Source organism: Ostrea edulis, chromosome 6 (genome assembly GCF_947568905.1).
Source record: "Ostrea edulis chromosome 6, xbOstEdul1.1, whole genome shotgun sequence".
NCBI classification, from domain to species: domain Eukaryota; kingdom Metazoa; phylum Mollusca; class Bivalvia; order Ostreida; family Ostreidae; genus Ostrea; species Ostrea edulis.
This window is the reverse complement of record NC_079169.1, coordinates 66031147-66055025: the sequence shown is the minus strand read 5'-3', so window position 1 is coordinate 66055025 and position 23879 is coordinate 66031147. Positions and strand designations below refer to the sequence as shown.

The 23879-nt window shown below is 35.8% G+C and overlaps 1 protein-coding gene across 1 annotated transcript; it reads right to left on the bottom strand.

Moving 5' to 3' along the window:
- Nucleotides 1–2691: 2691 nt before the first annotated feature.
- On the bottom strand, nt 2692–23633 carry LOC125647317 (uncharacterized). Its single transcript, XM_056141967.1, has 13 exons — nt 23491–23633; nt 21182–21391; nt 20525–20848; nt 20272–20375; nt 17228–17393; nt 16920–17024; nt 14259–14324; nt 11052–11069; nt 8525–8734; nt 7876–8199; nt 7625–7728; nt 3207–3372; nt 2692–2971 (listed from the first exon to the last, which is right to left on the bottom strand). The coding sequence occupies exons 1-13, from the start codon at nt 23492–23494 to the stop codon at nt 2865–2867; spliced, it is 1908 nt and encodes a 635-aa protein (XP_055997942.1). The 5' UTR covers nt 23495–23633; the 3' UTR covers nt 2692–2864.
- Nucleotides 23634–23879: the final 246 nt, after the last annotated feature.

Sequence of the window (23879 nt, the reverse complement as noted above, 5' to 3'; positions counted from 1 at the left end):
AATGTATGTACATTCTTATTCTTATATTAACGACAAACTAACAACTCAACTTTATGATACACGGGATGATTTCAGCTTCTCCATCGTCAATTTCCAATATTTATGTAGCAATATTCCATTGTCACCAGCCTGCATATGGTATGTATATCTCTTAATTGATTCGATACACAAGAGTTTGTTCTGCGTATGATCAGTTTGTAAATCGAGGAGAGCTACTGACAAACAATATCATGATGCAGAGTTTCAATCGTCTCGTTTAAAATCAGCATTTCGCAAATTGTATGGTCGTTATAACAATCTAATTTGCCAACACAACCTATCATTGGGTCAAATGCTGTCTGACGAGTTTCATATCGATTGTTAGGCTGATCTTGGCACACTGATATTGACTACGGATAACTCCATTTACCTGATCAAGATATAGGGCTCACGGCGGGTGTGACCGGTCGACAGGGTATGCTTACTCCTCCTAGGCACATGATCGCACCTCTGGTATATGCAGGGGTCCGTGTTTGCCCGACTCTATTTTGTAATGCTTATAGGAGTTATGAGATCAGTATCTTCACCTTTCTTTTTAGACAATTAAAAAAATGGGTGTCGCAGTTCTAGTTTTTATGTCAAGGTCATTTCAAAGTCACTCTCTTTAATACCAAAGGATGGATGGATGGATTAGAGCAGATATAATTTGTAGATAAATCTACTTGTGATTCTATACAAATTTTGTCTGAATTTGCAGAATAGTAACTATTTATGAACATATTTCTGTCTGTTTGTATATCGGAACTAATAAACACTGGCAAATTGAAAAATATATGGAAAACCGAATTTTCTCTTATCATTTTCGATTACTCCATTGACCTGATCAAGATATAGGGCGCATGACTTGTGTGGCCAGTTAACTGAGGATGCTTACTCCTCCTACACACCTGATCAACCTCTGGTGTGCGAGGATCCGTGTTTGCCGTAGCTGTTCTCGATTTTGGATTTATGACATTTTTTGTTTTTGTTTTGAACTATTGAAAATGTATTATTTTTTGGTATACAGTATTATGAAATTATTAACTTTATCACACAAACTGAGAGGCGTTTCACCAAAAATAACATTAGTAACATTAAAACCAATTCCTTATGATGTTATTTGTAAATATGTATGCTAAGATTATTCCAAAGTGTTAGAGTTGTAGAACAAGATATAAACATATGTTCATTATGTTGAATTGTTTAAATTCTACAACTTCTTTACAGAATGAAAAACAGTCATCTTAATTGCAATCAATTTTCTAATATTGATCAATATTCGTTATCTTCATTATTTCATTTCTGCACATTGATATTTATTTCTGTCATATTTCTACTGTTTAAATAATTTGAAAGTTTTCATATAACACTGAAGTAATAAGGCATACAAATCAATAAAAATAGGTAGGGGTATCGGATCATATACTTGGAAAACTAACAACTCAACTTTATAACGAAAGGGATGACTGTGGATCAGATAGAAAGAAAAATGATTTTCTCAATTTGATTTTGGGGATTATGGGATTGGATAGTGGTAACAATTTCAAGATATCATATGAAAATTTTCTATTCCCTGCAGGGCGTAAATACGGGGTGGATGGGCTGATGTGTATGGACTCCCTAAAGAGGTAGGCGATGGGGTTGGAGGGTGACTTACAGCACTCAATGAGTTCAAAGGGTTAGTCTATTATTGGATGAGATTTTGCTTGGTAGATATTACTAAGGACTGATGCCTTCATGGAATCTTGACGCAGTCGTTCATAATTCATGTTTGGAAATTCGGATTCAACTTCAGCCGGTTCTAGCAATTAATGTGCACTTAGACGACACGGTCGTTCGCTTCAGATAAGTGATTTGATTGTTAAACTAACTTTCAATCATTACTGAATCTGCATTGCTTAATGTCTAAGTATGAAAATCCCAAAATAAACAGTCATTAAATTTTTCGTTTAGATAAAGACCAGGAAAGCCTCTTGTAAAATTGTAAACTTCATGATCCCCGGGGTAAGGATTTTGGTTCCAGGGTGGGACCAACATTATTATAATAATTATTGTCTTTACCCTTTGAAAGACCTCTTTAATTTTGCCGATTTTGTATAAAAACAAAATGCATATTTAGGAAAAGCAGAAAGGGAAGCCCCAAGCTTAACCTCACTTTCAAAGGCATTTGTGATTTTAGATCACATCTCGATTTGTCAGCATTTAGCAAATTCTATGGTCGTTATAATGATCTAGTTTACCAATGCAACCTATCATTAGCTCAACTTTTGTCTGACATGTTTTATACCGATTGTTAGACCATACTTGGCACACTGATTTTGACTACGAATAACTCCGTTTACCTGATGAAGATATAGGACACACGGCAGGTGTGACCGGTCGACAGGGGTTGTTTACTACTCCTAGGTAACTGACCCCACCTCTCATATAACCAGGAGTCCGTTTCTGTCCAACTCTTTTTCTATTCCTTATTGTAATTATGAGATTGATCACTGTTCGTTATCTTGACCTTTCCTTTATATTTGCACATAACATGTCAGCATTTGATAAGAGTGTTTTTAAAAACTACGTGTCTGAAACTCTATTTATATGACGATTTGATTTGAAAATATAACCTATTTTAAATGAATTTTGCTTTTGAAATTAAGAACAAAGAAAAAATAACCAATGTCGTATCATATTATAAGTTTAACACCTTTCTGATCATCATTTTTGTCATGATATATCTATATATATATTCACCATAAATATGCATATCATAGTACATCTCATGAATACAAAATGTTATTACTAAAATCAGTATAGAAGTTCATCGTGCACTGTTATACAAAGAATGGAGAAAATTACTAAATTTCAAATTTATATTCTGCGGCTGATTTATGGCGTTGTATATACTGGTCAAACTCCTCGTTTAGAGCAACTGTAAAATGGTTTTTCCAGTCGCCGACTTTTCCTGACAAATAAGAATTAAAGAGGTGTAATGATAGTAGCACCAAGGACTAGTTTTTCGCAATGAATTACACTGTATTTAAATTATCTTAAGAAAATTCTTTTTACATTTATTACATTGGTAGAAATCAATTGATAAAATTATTTTTAATGTAACTATCTGTATATTATATATTTGATATCATGGATATTCGTAGATTTTCCAAGTAGTCTTTTCAGAGCAAACATTAAATGCTGACCTTTTCTGTATAAATTTGAACTCCTCTTCATTCCCTCTTCCTTAATATTTGAGGCGGCATTCTTTAGATTTTGAAAAGAGCATTTTTCAGCAATCTGCTTGGCCAATTCATCGTCACATGGTTTATCCAAGAAGGCAGCCAAACGCTGTATTTCACCGATTGCATCCTATCAACAGCCAAGATAATAAAATATTTGATGTAAGGAAAATGTCGAGATCAATCAGGATCAATTCTGTGATTGATAAGAAACCTTCCTGATTCCAGAGCAGTAGTATGCACAGTTCTTTCAAATAAGAATTACCTTATGCCATAGATATTCTTTAAGGAAATATTGAAGATAACGAACGGTGATTTATCTCATAAATCCTGTAAAGAATACAAAATGAAGACTTGGGGAGAGGAGTAAGGATCCCCTTTTGACCGATCACACCCCTGTGAGACCTCTATCTGGTCAGGTAACAGAAATATCCGTGGTAAAAAATTAGTTTATGCAAAGTGAAGATAACGAACAGTGATCAATCTCATAACTCCTACAAGCAATACAAAATAGATAGTTGGGCAAACACGGACCCCTGAACACACCAGAGGTGGGATAAGGTGTCTAGGAGGAGTAAGCATCCCCTGTTGACCGGTCACAACCGCCGTGAGCCCCATATCCTGATCAAGTAAACGGAGTTATCCGCAGTCAAATCAGTGTGCCAAGAACGGCCTAACAATCGGTATGAAACACGTCAGACAGCATTTGACCCAATGCGAGGTTGTATTGACGAACTAGATCGTTATAACGACCATAGAATTTGCGAAATGCTGACTTCAATCGAGACTGTTGAAATCCCTGTACCATCAACTTGTTTGTCAGTAGCTTACCTCGATTTAAAAACTGACTATACCCAGAACAAGCTCTTGCATATCGAATCAGTTGAGATATATAAACACCATATGCAGGTGATAATGGAATATTGCTACATAAATGTGGGAAGTTGACGATGGAGAAGCTGAAATCATCCCGTTTGTCATACAGTTGAGTTGTCAGTTTGCCGTTAATGTCTACTTTCAATAAAATATCTAAGTATGAAGCAGAAGTGGACGACTCTGTGGTGTCCTTTATTTCGAGCTCACAGGGATATATCAAATCGACATATGAATGAAAGCTATCATTGTTTATAGACAAAACGTCATCGATATATCTAAAAGTCGAATTGAAGGTCACAGCGAGAGATTTTTCTTCTCACGTAGAAGTTTTTGAATAAAATTGTTGTAAAGAACAGGTATACCTCTTCCTTCTTTGAAGGTATAGATAGTAATTATGAAAGAAATTCCTTTACTCTAGTTTAGCATAATTTAATGATATGCTGTTGATGATATGATGTTAAAATTTTATAAATGGTTAAAACTTGGTAAATGGTGATCATTTTTTAAAGAATGATATTTTAAAATAAACTAGATGTTGTCATAGGACAATAATACCCGCACGCAAGTGTTTGCCTTTAACTGTACTCTCCGTCGCACTTTTAGTGCGCAGTAAATTGAAGGTTGTTATAAGGGGTGGATCTGTAGCACTCTTGTCTGTCCAATTATTTTCTCCAGAGAGCTACAGATTTGCAACAACGATAATGGATGCTATCTAGACGCGCTAATTTTGAAAATATAGTGGATATTTAACGCTACCTGGCATCTATCTTAGTGTTTCATATTACTAATTCATCAGAATAAATTCATAGCTTAATAAAGAATAAATCATGTTTGAAAATTATTTTTGATTTTCAAAAAGTCCCTACTATTACCAAAAATATATTTTTGTTGCATATAATACAATGCACTGAGCACCAGGACTTTGTTCGTCCCTGTTTGCCCATATAGAAGAGAAAATTAAGAGTTGGGCAAACACAGAGCCTGGTCAAAGGTGGAATCAGGTGCCTAAGAGGAGTAAGCATTCCCTGTCGACCGGTCACACCCGCCGTGAGCCCTATATCTTGATCAGATAAACGCAGTAATCCGTAGTCAAAATCAGTGTGTTACAATTGTCTAACAATTGATATGAAACACGTCAGACAGCATTGGACCCAATAACAGGTTGTATTGACAAATTAAATAGTTATAACGACCATAGAATTGGCAAAATACTGACTTTAAACGAGACTTTTGAAACCCTTGTAACATCAACTTGTTTTTCAGTATCCTGCCTCAATTTAAAATTTGATCATACGCAGAACATACTCTTGTGTATTGAAGCAGTTGAGAGACATACATGTATACACCATATGAAGGTGTTAATGAAATATTGCTACGCTACATAGATATTGGAAGTTGACGTATGGAGACTAAAGTTCCCCTGTTTGTCATTGAATTGAGTTGTTAGTTTGCCGTTTACATCTATGTTCGAAAAAATATCTAAGTACGAAGCAGATGAAAAAGACTCTACTGCCTTTTATTTTGAGTTCATTGGAATATATCGAATCGACATATGAATGAAATGATTATTGTTAATAGATAAAATGTCATCGATGTATCTAAATGTCGTGTTCAAGGCCATGAGAAGAGATTTGTTTCTTCTCATGTAGAAGCATTTGAGTAAACTCGGCCTGATAAGAATGTGAAAACAGGTCAGCTAATAAAGGAATATAATTCCAGTTCATGGTAATTCCAACAGACTGTTGGAAGACCTAACTTCAGAGTACTTGTGAGTAGAATCAGAATGATGTTTAACAGAGTAATGTTTTGAATGACTGATGACTAAATTTTCCATTTTTGTTGAAGAAGTAACCGTCTAAGTCAAGTCTTTAATTTATCGTGAGGAATGGTCGTGTAAAGTGTTGAAAAGTCATACGTTTTGATGCAAGGTGAAGATAACGAACAGTGATCAATCTCATAACTTCTATAAGCAATACAAAATAGAGAGTTGGGAAAACACGGATCCCTGGATATACCAGAGGTGGGATCTGGTGCCTAAGAGGATTAAGCATCCCTTGTCGACCGGTCACACCCGCCGTGAGCCCTATATCTTGATCAGGTAAACAGAGTTATCCGTAGTCAAAATCAGTGTGCCAAGAACGTCTTAACAATCCGCATGAAACACGTCAGACAGCATTTGATACAATGATAGGTTGTACTGGCAAACCAGATCGTTATAACGACCATAGAATTTGCGAAATGCTGATTTTAACAGTTTAAACGAGATTGTTGGAACCCCTGCACCATCAACTTGTTGTTGATTTGAGAAAAGTCTTATGATTTCAAATTCACTAAAAGTTCTTTAGAATTTTTTTTTAGAATCTATATTTGATTTACACCACTTCTTGCACATGTTGTGGCACACTATGTTTGTAGCTTGTTCTTTACAGCTGTTGATATCTTCGTGAGGAGCAAAGATAGGGCTTGGTAGAAGATTTACTGGATCAAACAATGTATTTTTCTAAGAGTTTTTTTGTAAGTTTAGGATTTCAGTGTAGGTATGATAACTCATTCTTCGTCCCACTGACTGGGGTAGTAAATGCGTTTAAAAATGAAGCATGCTTGAAGAATTTCATATTTTGAAAAGGCAGTTGGAGTGTAAGTAGGAATACCAAATATGTAATTAATGCAGAGTTCGATTAATATACAGTTGTAATAATGAGCCTTACAAAGACAATGTTGTTACAAGCTTTGTCAGTTGAAACCAAAACATATTCGTCATGTAACCTATCTAATTCTTTTATCATTTCTGGTTTACCAAGGACAGAATAATAGATGGTACGCACTTTTGTTTTGATATGTCTAATGCGGGATTTTAATATTCCTCTTATACTTTTAATCCATTCCGACAAGATATCAACTTCTTTTTCATATTTAGCCCATCGTCTGGCATGATCCTCAACAGAAATACTTATAGAGATAAAGGTCTGTCGCCATATGAAAGACCGTGTTTCTCTGAATCAAGAATTTCAGGTCCTCATTTTTAACACCACCAGTAATGACATGTCCAGCTGGACTTTAGTTGAAAGAAGATGAAGCACATGAGCACATGCTGGTCTATATCTAGGCACTAACTAATCAAAACGTTGGGATGCAATAATAGAAGTTTATATCTAGGAAATATAGGGCGTAGACTTGAACATGAAATATGCCGGAATACAAGATTGAACTTTTTTATGACGAAGAATGTAGGTTATGTTGAGGGCATATATTCCTTTCTTAGTAAATTTCAATTGAAGGAACTCACGGCATGATTCGGAAAGATTATCATCCATAACCCGCGGAAGTTTCAAGAGCATGTGATATTATTCCGAACGACTGTTTGATTACTGCTTAAAATAAAAGAGAAGTGTGAGAAAGAAGACTGTGACAGACGAACCACGGTAAAAAAAACCCAAATATCCTAGTATTTTAAGAAAGTGCAGATATAAATATGCTAGCTGGGGAAAAACAAACTGCTACTTTACCTCATGTAGGTCTTCATACATGATGCAATGAACCGGGTGGTCTGGGTGTTCTTTGATGTAGTTTTCCCAAGCTGATACATAAAAAGGCCAAGCACACTGATACACTATACACCGAAAAAAAAATTCGTTAATGAAAGTCTTAGAACTGTTTTATAGTATATACTTATTAAGTTTCTACATCTGTATCAACAAAACTGGTTAAGTGTCCTTTATTATAAATCACCGAAACTCTATATCAAAGTATAATTTACTTGGTCCGTGTTTTCCCATGAAGAAGTCCATGAATTGGACGAAGGATCCTGGGAATTTAATTGCTATGTTAGAACAATGGTGGTAAAATGAAACTGCCATGTCTTTTGGGTTGCGCTGAACAAAAACCAATTTGCATAGTTTCTGAGAGAATTGCTCTGGAACATTATTTGGCAGCAAATGTGAGTTGAACACTCGGGGTGACGTCAAGGGCTCCAGAACTTCCGGTGTGTGGAACTCTAACATATGGGTTTCCTTTGCTTTAGGATGGTATTCGGCTTTCTGTTGAAGAATCATACTGATGATTTCCCATGTCCAGTGAGTTCCTTGGAAAGACAACAAACCTATTTAGTAAGTAACTGTGATTCATATATTCATCATGCTTTTGCACATACAATATCATTTTTTAGTAGTTATCTGCACATCTATACTCCAATGTATAATTTTTGAAAGATGAGTATTACTCCTTTTCTTCAAACTCTACATTTCAAAGAGAGTCATATTCGAATTTAGATAGCGTTTATATATACAGAATAACATGTAAATTAGACAAAAATGCATGGCGACGTAGTATCACAGTGAACGTAAAGACCAATATCACGAGAACTGTAAGAACGTTTCATAACAAGAAGAGACCGACTACAGACTTACCTGCTTTGGGATAAGCACAGAGAAAAATGTCATCTGATCTGACATTCATCGCTTTCAACCGTGGAAAATTGGTCTTTGGATTTGGGAACCTTCCTGCAATGACACCTTGGGCACTGAGGTATTGTCCCCCTGTTTCCAGCAGCTCCATAACGTTTCCATCCTTGTCACTGACTTTAATAATGTCTTCTTCTGCCACTGTAGTTTCATACACTGAAATTCATTGAAAAACCTTGAGCACTAGGGACATACACTTATCTAATGAGCTGAAACTTGTTCAAACTCCTATAAAAGGTGGCTATAGGCTAGCTGTTTTTTCTGTATGAGTCACAAACTTATAGTTCCTGGAGCATGCCCGTTCATCAGGAAGTATTTCTCAAATACCAAGAGATTTGGTGCCGAACGAAGCGAGGGGCTAAATGGAATGGCGAGAGAAAAGGTTAACAATATATTTAATACATGCTTCACACGAGTAAATAAATTCTTTGTGGTTTCTGTTTAACTTATATATCATAACACTTGTGTCTTTTTCATCCTTTAATTAAGATCATCAGTATTTATCTTGATTAGTGCAATTTTGGATTGGCTGGGTTTGATAATAAATGCCATAATTACCTGTATTCAACAGTCTATTAAGGATACACAGTGAATATAAATATTTTTTTCTACACATTGAAACCATATTCATCCATGTTTCAAGAATGCCTCCTAGGTCTTTTTTATTCTATTCTTTTGGGCATGATAGAAGACTTCTACATATCATTCTGAAATGATCTTGATCTATTGATTGTTTTAAAATTTTTTTTACGTCCCTTAGAGAATTTTTCATTCATATTGAGACGTTACCAGCTGTAGGTGAAGTACCACAAATTTAGACCTATATTTAGCGCTCATGACCGTATCAGTTAAAGTTGTTTAACGTGTCAACGCCTGCCGCGACACGGGACCTCCGTTTTCAAGGTCATCTCCGAAAGACCCGTGATTCTCACTTCATTTCATTTATTCGCTCAAACCATTCACAATGGTACATAAGTTTGATTCTGTAATTATATAAACAATGTTTCTGAGGGTATAACTATATAAATAATACATGGATATAATTCATTAGGACAAAATAGAGGTGGGGACATAATGTATACATATACAAAGAGATTCGGACATTTAATGAATATACATGTTAGGGAGAACAGCAGATTAACTCCTTTATTTTAGAAATAGATATACATAGTTTTTTTTAATGTTTTAAAGTTTGATGTTGCCATTAATTCTCTAATTCTTTTAAATACCGAGCGTTTGGCGAAGGAGCAATCACTACCTATTTAACGTCTTAGTTGGACGCGGCCATGGCACGAGCGGGGCTCGAACTCGTGACCTCCTGGTTACGAAGAGAACGCGCTATCCCTGAGCTACTGCGACCGTTTGAAAATGAATTTGATAACCAGGGTGACCAGACACAGAACAGATATATAAACAGGTCCAACACAACCTCTATAATTAGCTACATTGTATATAGCTTTATAAATTAAAGCTACCTGAAATAGCTTGATTGAGATATTTCAAATCATTTATCAAATGAAACCAATTTCTAAAAGAATAAAAATAAAATTTTACTGAATGAAAATATTTCATCCTTGTACTCCAAAACACATTGTAAACAAAACATGTAGGTTGATTCAAACTTGTCAGATGTTTAGGATTATTAAGTTGTTAAGCAACAGTTGTTCAATCTTCAGCATAGAACAAAAGTCAAGGAGGATCACCAGACTACAGGAGTGGCAGATTCCACACGACACAGCCATCATACTTATCTATGGTTCAACGCAAACATGGTAGTGGACAAACACAGAAGAAATTCACTGTTCAGGAAAATTCTTTAAACAACATTAGTATGTTTATGAAGTCGAATTAGAACAGTGTTGTGGTTAGTTCAAAGTATAAATATGTTCAAAAATCTTTATGCTGCACTTAAGAAAGTAAATTTAATTTAATTTAAAGTAGTGTAATCATGCTATTTCAAAATACTGAAACACCGTATTCAGAAAGCCGGACGCTCTGTCCTTGATTGTAACCAATTATTTGATGATCATAGATACGATCGCATAGTTATCCAACCATGAAGCTTGGACTTGGGGTCCAAGTCATATGGTAGAATAAAAATCTTTTGTTCAGGTGTGAAACAAGTACTACTTTTAGTTTTGATACAGTCCAGACTTGCATGAATAATTCTTATCAAACTTAATCAAATCCTGATTTCCCTATGAAAGACGATGTGATTACTGACTGATTTAATGAGTTAATTCTGGGAGGACTCATCTCAGTGATCGAGCTGGAAGACGTGTTATTTATAAACCCCCAAAGTGAAAGTTATAAGAACTGTTACAGAGCTGGCACATGAGTTTACATTGAGACCGGTATATCACGTGTTGATGAGTTACTACATTCTAAATACCCCACTAATATATCATATACGAGTAGGTATCTAGTAAAAAGCGTTTCTCTACATAGGAGTGATTAAATATTGCATACATACCCATTGTCGTTCCTCCTCCTGGCGATCAGAAGTCCTCACGTTTATATCTATATGGCAGAGTTCAATATATAGTACATGTGTAAAGTGTGTAAAGAGTAAACAGTCTAATGTACAGTAGCCATTGAACTGGTACCGCGTCTCCTTCCTCTAATAATTTCATATCCCTTACATGCTTGTCATAAAAGGTGACTAAATGGAGCGGTCCTTCGGATAAGAAAGCAAAAAACGAGGCCTCGTGTCACAGCAGGTGTGGCACGATAAAGATCCCCCTGCCCAAAGGCCGTAAATACCGAGCATATATTAGACCTATATATTTCAGTCCTTCACTGGCGATGGTGGCGTCTCCATATGAATGAAAACGTGTCGACCTGGACGTTAAACAATACACAACCAAGTAACAATCAACCTAATTCATTTAGCATGTGTTACGATATGAATTTCCTATAAATAAAAATATATATCCTAACTGAGGAACAACTTGCATTGTCATTTAAAACAGACCACGTCCGTAGTACTGTAGCCACAGCCGACAGAAATTCACAGAAGATGCTTCTTTCGAGATTTTCAGCCACAGGACTGCATGCATCTCTGGGGAGGGGGTTCCAATTTTTATCTTGTTGATTTAGCTACAGTAAATTGATTGATTGAATATTGTTTTACGTTCCTGTCGAGAATATTTCACTCATATGGAGACGTCAACACTAGCGCTGAAGGGCTGCAAAATCGGCGCTTATGGCCATTGATCAGAGTTGGATCTTTATCGTGCCACACCTGCTGTGACACGGGACCTCGGTTTTTTGCGGTCTAGTCAGAAGGACCGCCCATTTAGTCGCCTCTTACGACAAGCAAGGGGGTACTGAGGACCTATTCTAACCCGGATCCCCACAGGAATAAATTAAAAATCATTACGAATAGGGCCTATAGAAGTCATATTGCAACCCAAGACTTGTATGTAGAAGAATAGATATTCATGAATACTCTTATTCGAGATTATATCACATTTGTAACACACAATCATTTGACTCGATCGACATTTTTTAAATCATATACATACAGAAATTTGTCGTGTAATTCCACTACATGACGTCTTAGGAATGTCGTCACAATATGTTAGACGGTTCTTTTTCGATTTTATTGCTACGGCAATATTGATCCGCGTCATATAAAATTCATATTTTCTTTAGAATTATTCCTCAAATGATATCAAACACAGTTTACTAAATCAAATTATAAGGAAGGAAAGTAATTCTTACACAAAGTTGGAACAGTTGTATGCAAGGTGAAGATAACGAACAGTGATCAATCTCATAACTCCTACAAGCAATACAAAATCGATAATTGGGCAAACACGGACCCCTGGACACACCAGAGGTGGGATCAGGTGCCTAGTAAGCATACCCTGTTGACCGGTCACAACCGCCGTGAGCCCCATATCCTGATCAAGTAAACGGAGTTATCCACAGTCAAAATCAGTGTGCCAAAAACGGCTTAACAATCGGTATGAAACACGTCAGACAGCATTTGACCCAATACGAGGTTGTATTGACGAACTAGATCGTTATAACGATCATATAATTTGCGAAATGCTGACTTCAATCGAGACTGTTGAAATCCCTGTACCATCAACTTGTTTGTCAGTAGCTTACCTCGATTTAAAAACTGACTATACCCAGAACAAGCTCTTGCATATCGAATCAGTTGAGATATATAAACACCATATGCAGGTGATAATGGAATATTGCTACATAAATGTGGGAAGTTGACGATGGAGAAGCTGAAATCATCCCGTTTGTCATACAGTTGAGTTGTCAGTTTGCCGTTAATGTCTACTTTCAATAAAATATCTAAGTATGAAGCAGAAGTGGACGACTCTGTGGTGTCCTTTATTTCGAGCTCACAGGGATATATCAAATTGACATATGAATGAAAGCTATCATTGTTAATAGACAAAACGTCATCGATATATCTAAAAGTCGAATTGAAGGTCACAGCGAGAGATTTTTTCTTCTCACGTAGAAGTTTTTGAATAAATTCTGCTTCATATGAATATAAAAACAGGTCAGCTAACAAAGGAGCACAATTCGTGCCCATGGGAATTCCAACAGACTGTTGGAAGACCTGATCACCAAAGACCACGAAGATATTGCCAATGAGGAACTCTAGCATATTTTTTATTTCAACTTCAGAGTACTTGTGCGTGGAATCAGAGTGGTGGTTAACAAAGTAAGTTTTTGAATGACTGATCACTAGATATGAATATTTCCGTTTTTGTTGAAGAAGCAACTGTCTATGATGTCAAAAAGTCTAGTCTTTAATTTATCGTGAGGAATGGTCGTGTATAGTGTTGAAAAGTCATAGGTTTTAATGCTATTGATTTGGGGAAACTTCTGTGATTTCAAGTTTACTAAAAGTTCTTTATAATTTTTTAGAATCCACATTTGATTAACACCACTTCTGGTATATGTAGTCGCACAGTAAGTTTGTATCTTATTTTATAAATCACTTGACGGTTTATAAAAAATGACTTTCATTCGTTAAATAAAAAGCGAAAGTAAACATGTCCTGGGTTGCTGCTAGGGAACATCGTGATGAATTAGGCCAAGCATATCGAATTTTGTGTACATACCCATTGTTACAGATCTTACTGCTTATCCGTGGCCTACCCATGCGTAATTCATGATTTCCTATCGGATATTTTCCAAATTGCCGTCAAAGATCCGATACACAAGAGTTTGTTCTGCGTATGATCAGTTTGTAAATCCAAGAGGGCTACTGACAAACAAATTCATGATGCAGAGTTTCAACCGTCTCGTTTAAAGTCGGCATTTCTCAAATTCTATGGTCGTTAAAACAATATAATTTGCCAATACAACCGATCATTGGGTCAAATGCTGTCTGACGAGTTTCATATCAATTGTTAAGCTGATCTTGGCACACTGATATTGACTACGGATAACTCCATTAACCATATCAAGATATAGGGCTCACGGCGGGTGTGACCGGTCGATAGGGTATGCTTACTCCTCCTAGGCACCTGATCACACCTCTGGTATATCCAGGGGTCCGTGTTTGCCCAACTCTCTATTTTGTATTGCTTATAGGAGTTATGAGATCTGTATCTTCAGTTTTCTTTTGAGACAAAGAAAAGTGGGTGTTGCAGTTCTTGTTTTTATGTCAAGGTCATTTGAAAGTTACTCTCTTTAATACCAAAGGACGGATTAGAGCAGATATAATTTGTAGATAAATCTACTTGTGATTCTATACAAATTTTGTCTGAATTTGCAGAATAGTAACTATTTATGAACACATAAATTTTCTTTCTGTTTGTATATCGGAACTAGTAAACACTGGCAAATTGAAAAATATACGGAAAGCCGAATTTTCTCTTATCATTTTCGATTACTCCATTGACCTAATCAAGATATAAGGCGCATGACTTGTGTGGCCAGTCAACTGAGGATGCTTACTCCTCCTACACACCTGATCCACCTCTGGTGTGCGAGGGTCCGTGTTTGCCCTAGCTGTTCTCGATTTTGGATTTGTGACATTTTTTGTTTTTGTTTGAACAATTGAAAATATATTATTTTTTGGTATACAGTATTATGAAATTATTAACTATATCACAGAAACTGAGAGGCGTTTCACCAAAAATAACATTAGTAACATTAAAACCAATTCTTTATGGTGTTATTTGGAAATATGTATCCTAAGATCATTCCAAAGTTGTAGAACAAGATATAAACATATGTTCATAATGTTGAATTGTTTAAACTCTACAACTTCTTTACAGAATGAAAAAAGTAATGTAAAACTTATACGGTACCAATTTTGATGCACCAGATGCGCATTTTGACAAATAATGTCTCTTCAGTGATGCTCAATCGAAATGTTTGAAATCCGAAATAACTATGAAGTTTTAGAGCTAAATATAGCCAAAAACAGCATGCCAAAAAAGTGGATCCAAATTCGTCCAAGGATAAGAGCTATGCACGAGGGAGATAATCCTTAATTTTGAAATGAATTTCTAAATTTTATAACACCAATTCAATATACATCCGTATGTTCAAGCTAGTAACGAAGTACTAAGCTACTGGGCTGTAGAGACCCTCGGGGACTAACAGTCCACCAGCAGAGGCCTCTCTGGTATACAGTATTATGAAATTATTAACTATATCACAGAAACTGAGAGGCGTTTCACCAAAAATAACATTAGTAACATTAAAACCAATTCTTTATGGTGTTATTTGGAAATATGTATGCTAAGATCATTCCAAAGTTGTAGAACAAGATGTAAACATATGTTCATTATGTTGAATTGTTTAAACTCTACAACTTCTTTACAGAATGAAAAACAGTAATCTGAAATGCATTCAATTTTCTAATATTGATCAATATTCGTTATCTTCATTATTTCATTTTTGCACATTGATATTTATTTCTGTCATATTTCTACTGCTTAAATGTTTTGGAAGTTTTCATATAAGAACATTGAAGTAATAAGGTATACAAATCAATAAAAATAGGTAGGGGTATCGGATCATATACTTGGGAAACTAACAACTCAACTTTATAACGAAAGGGATGACTGTGGATCAGATAGAAGGAAAAATGATTTTCTCAATTTGATTTTGGGGATTATGGGATTGGATAGTGGTAACAATTTCAAGATATCATATGAAAATTTTCTATTCCCTGCAGGGCGTAAATACGGGGTGGATGGGCGGGTGTGTATGGACTCCCTAAAGAGGTAGGCGATGGAGTGGAGGGTGACTTAAAGTACTCAATGAGTTTTAGTCTAATATTGGATGATAGTCTGCTTGGTGGATACTTGGACTGACGCCTTCATGGAATCTTGACGCAGTCCTTCATAATTCATGTTTGGCAATTCGGATTCAACTTCAGCCGGTTCTAAAACAGTCACTATATTTTTCGTTTAGCCAAAGACCAGGAAGGACTCTTGTAAAATTGTAAACTTCATGATTCCCGGGGTAGGGATTTTGGTTCCAGGGTGGGACCAACATTATTATAGTGATTATTGTCTTTACCCTTTGAAAGACCTCTTTAACTTTACCAATTCTGTATAAAAACAAAATGCATAATTAGGAAAAGCAGAAAGGAAAGCACCATTAAATTGGGAATTTCGCAACCCCAGGCTTTTCCTTATTTTCAAAGGCATTTGTGGTTTTAGATCACATCTCGATTTGTCAGCATTTAGCAAATTCTATGGTCGTTATAATGATCTAGTTTACCAATGCAACCTATCATTAGCTCAACTTTTGACTGACATGTTTCATACCGATTGTTAGACCGTTCTTGGAACACTGATTTTTGACTACAGATAACTCCGTTTACCTGATGAAGATATAGGACAAACGGCAGGTGTGACCGGTCGACAAGGGATGCTTACTCCTCCTAGGTACCTGACCCCACCTCTCGTATAACCAGGAGTCCGTTTTTGTCCAACTCTTTTTCTATTCCTTATAGTTATTATGAGATTGATCACTGTTCGTTATCTTGACCTTTCCTTTATATTTGTACATAACATGTCATCATTTGATGAGTGTTTCTAAAAACTACTTGTCTAAAACTCTATTGGTACGATCATTTGATTTGAAAATATCATCTATTTTTAATGAATTTTGCATTTGAAATTAAGAACAAAGACAAAATAACCAATGTCATATCATATTATAAGTTTAACACCTTTCTGATCATCATTTTTGTCATAATAAAATGATATGGTAGAGAAATATAGACTGGTCACCATGAATATGCTTATCATAGTACATCTCATGAATACAAAATGTTATTACTAAAATCAGTACACAAGTTCATCGTGCACTGTTATACAAAGAATGGAGATAATCTAAATTTCAAATTTATATTCTACGGCTGTTTTATGGCGTTGTAGATACTGGTCAAACTCCTCGTTTAGAGCAACTGTAAAATGGTTTTTCCAGTCGCCGACTTTTCCTGACAAATAAGAATTAAAAAAGTGTAATGAATTACACTGTATTTAAATTATCTTAAGAAAGTTCTTCTTACATTTATTACATTGGTAGAAATCAATTGATAAAGTTACTTTTAATGTAGCTATCTGTATATTATATATTTGATATCATGGATATTCGTAGATTTTACAAGTAGTCTTTTTAGAGTAAACATTGAAAGCTGACCTTTTCTGTATAAATTTGCACTCCTCTTCATTCCCTCTTCCTTAATATTTGAGGTGGCATTCTTTAGATTTTGAAAAGAGCATTTTTCAGCAATCTGCTCGGCCAATTCATCGTCACATGGTTTATCCAAGAAGGCAGCCAAACGCTGTATTTCACCGATTGCATCCTATCAAGAACCAAGATAATAAAATATTTGATGCAAGGAAAATGTCGAGATCAATCAAGATCAATTTTGTGATTGATAAGAAACCTTCCTAATTCTATAGCAGTATTATTCACAGTTCTTTCAAATAAGAATTACCCTCTTTTACACAGAATTCACCCTGGTCATACCAGAGGTGGGATCAGGTTCCTAGGAAGAGTAAGAATCCCATTTTGTCTGGTCACACCCCCGAGAGAACTCTACCTGATCAGGTAACCGGAGTATCCGTGGTAAAAATTAGTTGATGTGAAGAACAAGTATGCCTCTTTCTTCTTTGAAGGTATGGATAGCAATTATGAAAGAAATTCCTTTACTCTAGTTTAGCATAATATAATGATATGCTGTTCAAATTTTATAAATGGTTAAAACTTTGTAAATGATGATCATATTTTAACGAATGATGTTTTAAAATAAACTAGATGCTGTCAATGGGACAGTAATACCCGCACGCAAATGTTTGCCTTTAACTGTACTTTCCGTCGCACTTTTACTGTGCAGTAAATTGCAGGCTGTTACAAGGGGTGTATATATAGCACTCTGGTTACAAGGGGTGGATCTTTAGCTCTTTGGTTATAAGGGGTGGATCTGTAGCATTCTTGTCTGTCCAATTATTTCCTCCAGAGAGCTACAGGTTTGCAACTACGATAATGTATACTATCTAGAATCGCTTCTTATGAAAATATAGTGGACATCTAACGCTACCTGGCATCTATGTTAGTGTTTCATATTACTAATTCATAAGAATAAATCCGTAGCTTAATAAAGAATGAATTATGCCCATATAGAATACAAAATTAAGAGTTGGGCAAACACAAACCCTGGTCATAGTTGGAATAAGGTGCCTAAGAGGAGAAAGCATTCCCTGTCGACCGGTCATACCCGCCGTGAGGCCTATATCTTGATCAGATAAACGGAGTAATCCGAAGTCAAAATCAGTGTGTAAATAACGGTCTAACAATTGATATGAAACATGTCAGATAGCATTGGACCCAATGACAGGTTGTATTGACAAATTAAATAGTTATAACGACCACAGAATTGGCAAAATACTGACTTTAAACGAGACTTTTGAAACCCTTGTAACATCAACTTCTTTTTGGTATCCTGTCTCGATTTAAAATTTGATCATATGCAGAACAAACTCTTGTGTATTGAATCAGTTAAGAGATATACACCATATGAAGGTCTCAAGGAAATGTTGATACATAGATATTGGAAGTTGACGATGGAGAAGCTAAAGTTCCCCTGTTTCTTATTAAATTGAGTTGTTAGTTTGCCGTTCGATGAAAGGTGAAGATAACGAACAGTGATCAACCTCAACCTTCTATAAGCAATACAAAATAGAGAGTTGGGAAAACACGGATCCCTGGATATACCAGAGGTGGGATCAGGTGCCTAAGAGGATTAAGCATTCCCTGTCGACCGATCACACCCGCCGTGAGCCCTATATCTTGATCAGGTGAACGGAGTTATCCGTAGTCAAAATCAGTGTGCCAAGAACGTCTTAACAATCCACATGAAACACGTCAGACAGCATTTGATCCAATGATATGTTGTATTAGCAAACCAGATCGTTATAACGACCATAGAATTTGCGAAATGCTGATTATCAAAGAGATTGTTGGAACCCCTGCACCATGAACTTGTTGATTTGAGAAAAGTCTTATGATTTCAAATTCACTAAAAGTTCTTTAGAATTTTTTTTAGTAGAATTTTTTTTTCCATATTTGATTTACACCACTTCTTGCATATGTTGTGGCACACTACGTTTGTAGCTTGTTCTTTACAGCTGTTAATATCTTCGTGAGGAGCAGAGATAGGGCTTGGTAGAAGATTTACTGGATCAAACAATGTATTTTTCTAAGAGTTTTTTTGTAAGTTTAGGAATTCAGTGTAGGTACGATAACTCATTCTTTGTCCCACTGACTGGGGTAGTAAATGCGCTTAAAAATGAAGCATGCTTGAAGAATTTCATATTTTGAAAAGGCAGTTGGAGTGTAAGTAAGATTACCAAATATGTAATTAATGTAGAGTTCGATTAATATACAGTTGTAATAATGAGCCTTACAAAGACAAAGTTGTTACAAGCTTTGTCAGCTGGAACCAAAACATATTCGTCATGTAACCTATCTAATTCTTTTATCACTTCTGGTTTACCAAAGACAGAATAATAGATGGTACGCACTTTTGTTTTGATATGTCTAATGCGGGATTTTAATATTCCTCTTATACTTTTAATCCATTCTGACAAGATATCAACTTCTTTTTCATATTTAGCCCATCGTCTGGCATGATCTTCAACAGAAATAATTATAGAGATAAAGGTCTGTTGCCATTTGAAAGACCGTGTTTCTCTGAATCAAGAATTTCAGGGCCTCATTTTTAACACCACCAGTAATGACATGTCCAGCTGGACTTTAGTTGAAAGAAGATGAAGCACAAAAGCAGAAGCTGGTCTATATTTAGGCACTAACTAATCAAAACGTTGGGATGCAATAATAGAAGTTTATATCTAGGAAATATAGGGCGTAGACTTGAACATGAAATATGCCGGAATACAAGATTGAACTTTTTTATGACGAAGAATGTAGCTTATGTTGAGGGCATATATTCCTTTGTTAGTAAATTTCAATTGAAGGAACTCACGGCATGATTCGGAAAGATTATCATTCATAACTCGCGGTGGTTTCAAGAGCATGTGATATCATTCCGAAAGACTGTTTGGTTACTGTTTAAAATAAAAGAGAAGTGTGAGAAAGAAGACAGTGTGACAGACGGACAACGGTAACAATATACCATATTGTCTTTAGAAAGTGCAGATATAAATAAAGTGGTAGTTCACCTGATGTAGCTCTTCATACATGATGCAGTGAACCGGATGGTCGGTGTGGTCTTTGATGTAGTTTTCCCAAGCTGATACATAAGAAGGCCAAGCACAGTGATACACTATACACCAAAAAAAAATATTTCGTTCATGAAAATCTTAGAACTGTTTTATGGTATATACTTATTAAGTTTCTACATCTGTATCAGCAAAACTGGTTAAGTGTCTTTTATTATAAATCACCGAAACTCTGTATCAAGGTATAATTTACTTGGTCCGTGTTTTCCCATGAAGAAGTCCATGAATTGGAGGAAGGATCCTGGGAATTTAATCGATAAGTTGGAACAATGGTGGTAAAATGATACTGCCATGTCTTTTGGGTTGCGCTGAACAAAAACCATTTTGCATCGTTTCTGAAAGAATTGCTCTGGAACATTATTTGGCAGCAAATGTGTGTTGAACACTCGGGGTGACGTCAAGGGCTCCAGAACTTCCGGTGTGTGGAACTCCAACATGTGGGTTTCCTTTGCTTTAGGATGGTATTCGGCTTTCTGTTGAAGAATCATACTGATGATTTCCCATGTCCAGTGAGTTCCTTGGAAAGACAACAAACCTATTTAGTAAGTAACTATGATTCATATATTCATAATGCTTTTGCACATACAATATAATTTTTTTCACCAGTACTTATCTGCACATCAATACTCGAATGTATAATAATTTTTGAGAGATGAATATTACTCATTTTGTTCAAACTCTTCATTTGAAAGAGAGTCATATTGGAATTTACATATTTGTTATATATAAGAATTAACATGTAAATTAGACGAAGAAACATGGCGACGCAGTATCACAGTGAACGTAAAGACCAATATCACGAGAACTGTCAGAACGTCTCGTAACAAGGCGAGACCGACTACATACTCACCTGCTTTAGGATAAGCACAGAGAAAAATGTCATCTGATTTGATATCCATTGCTTTTAACCGTGGGAAATTGGTCTTTGGATTTGGGAACTTTCCCGCAATGACACCTCGGGCACTGAGGTACTGTCCCCCTGTTTCCAGCAGCTCCATAACGTTTCCATCCTTGTCACTGACTTTAATAATGTCTTCTTCTGCCACTGTAGTTTCATACACTGAAATTCATTGAACAACCTTGAGCACTAGGGACATACACTTATCTAATGAGCTGAAACTTGTCCAAACTTCTATAAAAGGTGGCTATACGCTAGCTGTCTTTTCTGTATGAGTCACAAACTTATAGTTCCTGGAGCATGCATATTTAGTACATGCTTCACACGAGTAAATAAATTCTTTGTGGTTTCTGTTTAATTTATATATCATAACACTTGTGTCCTTTTCATCCTTTAATTAAGATCATCAGTATTTATCTTGATTGGTGCAATTTTGCATTGGCTGGGTTTGATAATTAATGCCCTAATTATCTGTATTCAACAGTCTATTACCTTAAGGATACACAGTGAGTATTTTCAAGCATAAATATTTTATTTTCTACGTATTCAAACCATATTCATCCATGTTTCAAGAATGCCTCCTAGGTCTTTTTTATTCTATTCTTTTGGGCATGATAGAAAAGACTTCTACATATCATTCTGAAATGATCTTGATCTATTGATTGTTTTAATTTCTTTTGCGTCCCTTAGAGAATTTTTCATTCATATTGAGACGTTACCAGCTGTAGGTGAAGTACCACAAATTTAGACCTATGCTTAGCGCTCATGACCGTAGCAGTTACGGTTGTTTAACGTCTCAACGTCTGCCGCGACACGGGACCTCCGTTTTCAAGGTCACATCTGAAAGACCCGTGATTCTCACTTCATTTCATTTATTCGCTCAAACCATTCACAATGGTACATAAGTTTGATTCTGTAATTATATAAACAATGTTTCCAAGGGTATAACTATATAAATAATACATGGATATAATTCATTAGCACAAAATAGAGGTGGGGGTATAATGTATACAAAGAGATTCAGGCTTTAAAAAATATACATGTTAGGGAGGACAGCAAAGAAATAAATATACATAGTTGTTTTTTAAAAAAAATGTTTTAAAGTTTGATGTTGCCATTAATTCTCTAATTCTTTTAAATGCCGAGCGTTTGGCGAAGGAGCACAGGCGCGGATCGAGAACTTTTTTCCAGGGGGGTCGAACCTTTTCACAAAATCGAACCCGTGATATAACTCATTTTCCTTATTTAAATCGTTATATTGTAATTTTTTTATCTTTGCAAATTCCAGGGGGGGGGGGGGGGAATGAAAATATTTCATCCTTGTACTCCAAAACACATTGTAAACAAAACATGTAGGCTGATTCAAAATTTTCAGATGTTTAGGATTAAGTTGTTAAGCAACAGTTGTTCAACCTTCAGCATAGAACAAAAGTCAAGGAGGATCACCAAACTACGGGAGTGACAGATTCCACACGGCACAGCCATCATACTTTTGTATGCTTCAACTGTTCAACGCACACAGGGTAGTGGACAGTTGTCAACACAAAAGAAATTCCCTGTTCAGAAAAATTCTTAAACAACAAAAATTAATAGTATGGTTATGAAGTCGAATTAGAACAGTGTTGTGGTTAGTTCAAAGTATAAACATGTTCAAAAATTATTATGCGACCTTTTTGGCTGCACTTAAGAAAGTAAATTTATTTCAATTTAGACTAACGTAATCATGCTATTTCAAAATACTGAAACACCGTGTTCAGAAAGCCGGACGCTCTGTCCTTGATTGTAACCAATTATTTAATGATCATGAATACTATGACATAAACTTTACCCAACCATGAAGCTTGGACTTGGGATGACAAAGTCATTTGGTAGAGTTAAAATCTTTTGTTCAGGTGTGAAACAAGTACTACTTTTAGTTTTGATACAGTCCAGACTTGCATGAATAATTCTTATCAAACTTAATCAAATCCTGATTTTTCTATGAAAGACGATGTGATTACTGACTGATTTAATGAGTTAATTCTGGGAGGACTCATCTCAGTGATCGAGCTGGTAGACGTGTTATTTATAAACCCCCAAAGTGAAATTTATAACCACTGTTACGGAGTTGGCACACGTGTTTACATTGAGACCGTATATCACGTGTTGATGAGTCACTACGCTGACTACATTCTAAATACCCCACTAATATATCATATATGAGTAGGTAGCCAGTAAAAAGCGTTTCTCTACATAGGAGTGATTAAATATTGCATACATACCCATTATCGCTTCTCCTACTGGCGATCAGAGGTCCTCACGCGTACATCTGTATGGCAGAGGTCAATATATAGTACATGTGTAAAGTGTGTTAAGAGTAAACAGTCTAATGTAGCTATTATACTGGTACCGCGTCTCATTTCGCTAATCATTTCATATCAACGGGAAGTGATTATATTATCAACCGCTCTACATTTTGCCTGCTTTGTCTTGATACAATAATGTGTTGATCTTGCAGGATTTTATAGTACGTATTATGCATGTGCGTTAATGTGTGCTTTGAGAAAGCGATAACCCCGCTCCCTCTACATCAAGTTCGATTTATTCACTCCAACCTTATGAGGTACAATGGATTAATACCGTATAGGTCAAATTCATTACAGTCTAAATA

Bases quoted from the DNA above. Each gene is read 5' to 3' on its own strand.
- LOC125647317 (XM_056141967.1), bottom strand. The intron at 20,849-21,181 runs GTGAGTATGTAG...TGTCTTTCCAAG, and splicing joins CTGTGCTTATCCTAAAGCAG to GAACTCACTGGACATGGGAA. The intron at 3,373-7,624 runs GTAAAGTAGCAG...GGCTGTTGATAG, and splicing joins TGTATGAAGACCTACATGAG to GATGCAATCGGTGAAATACA.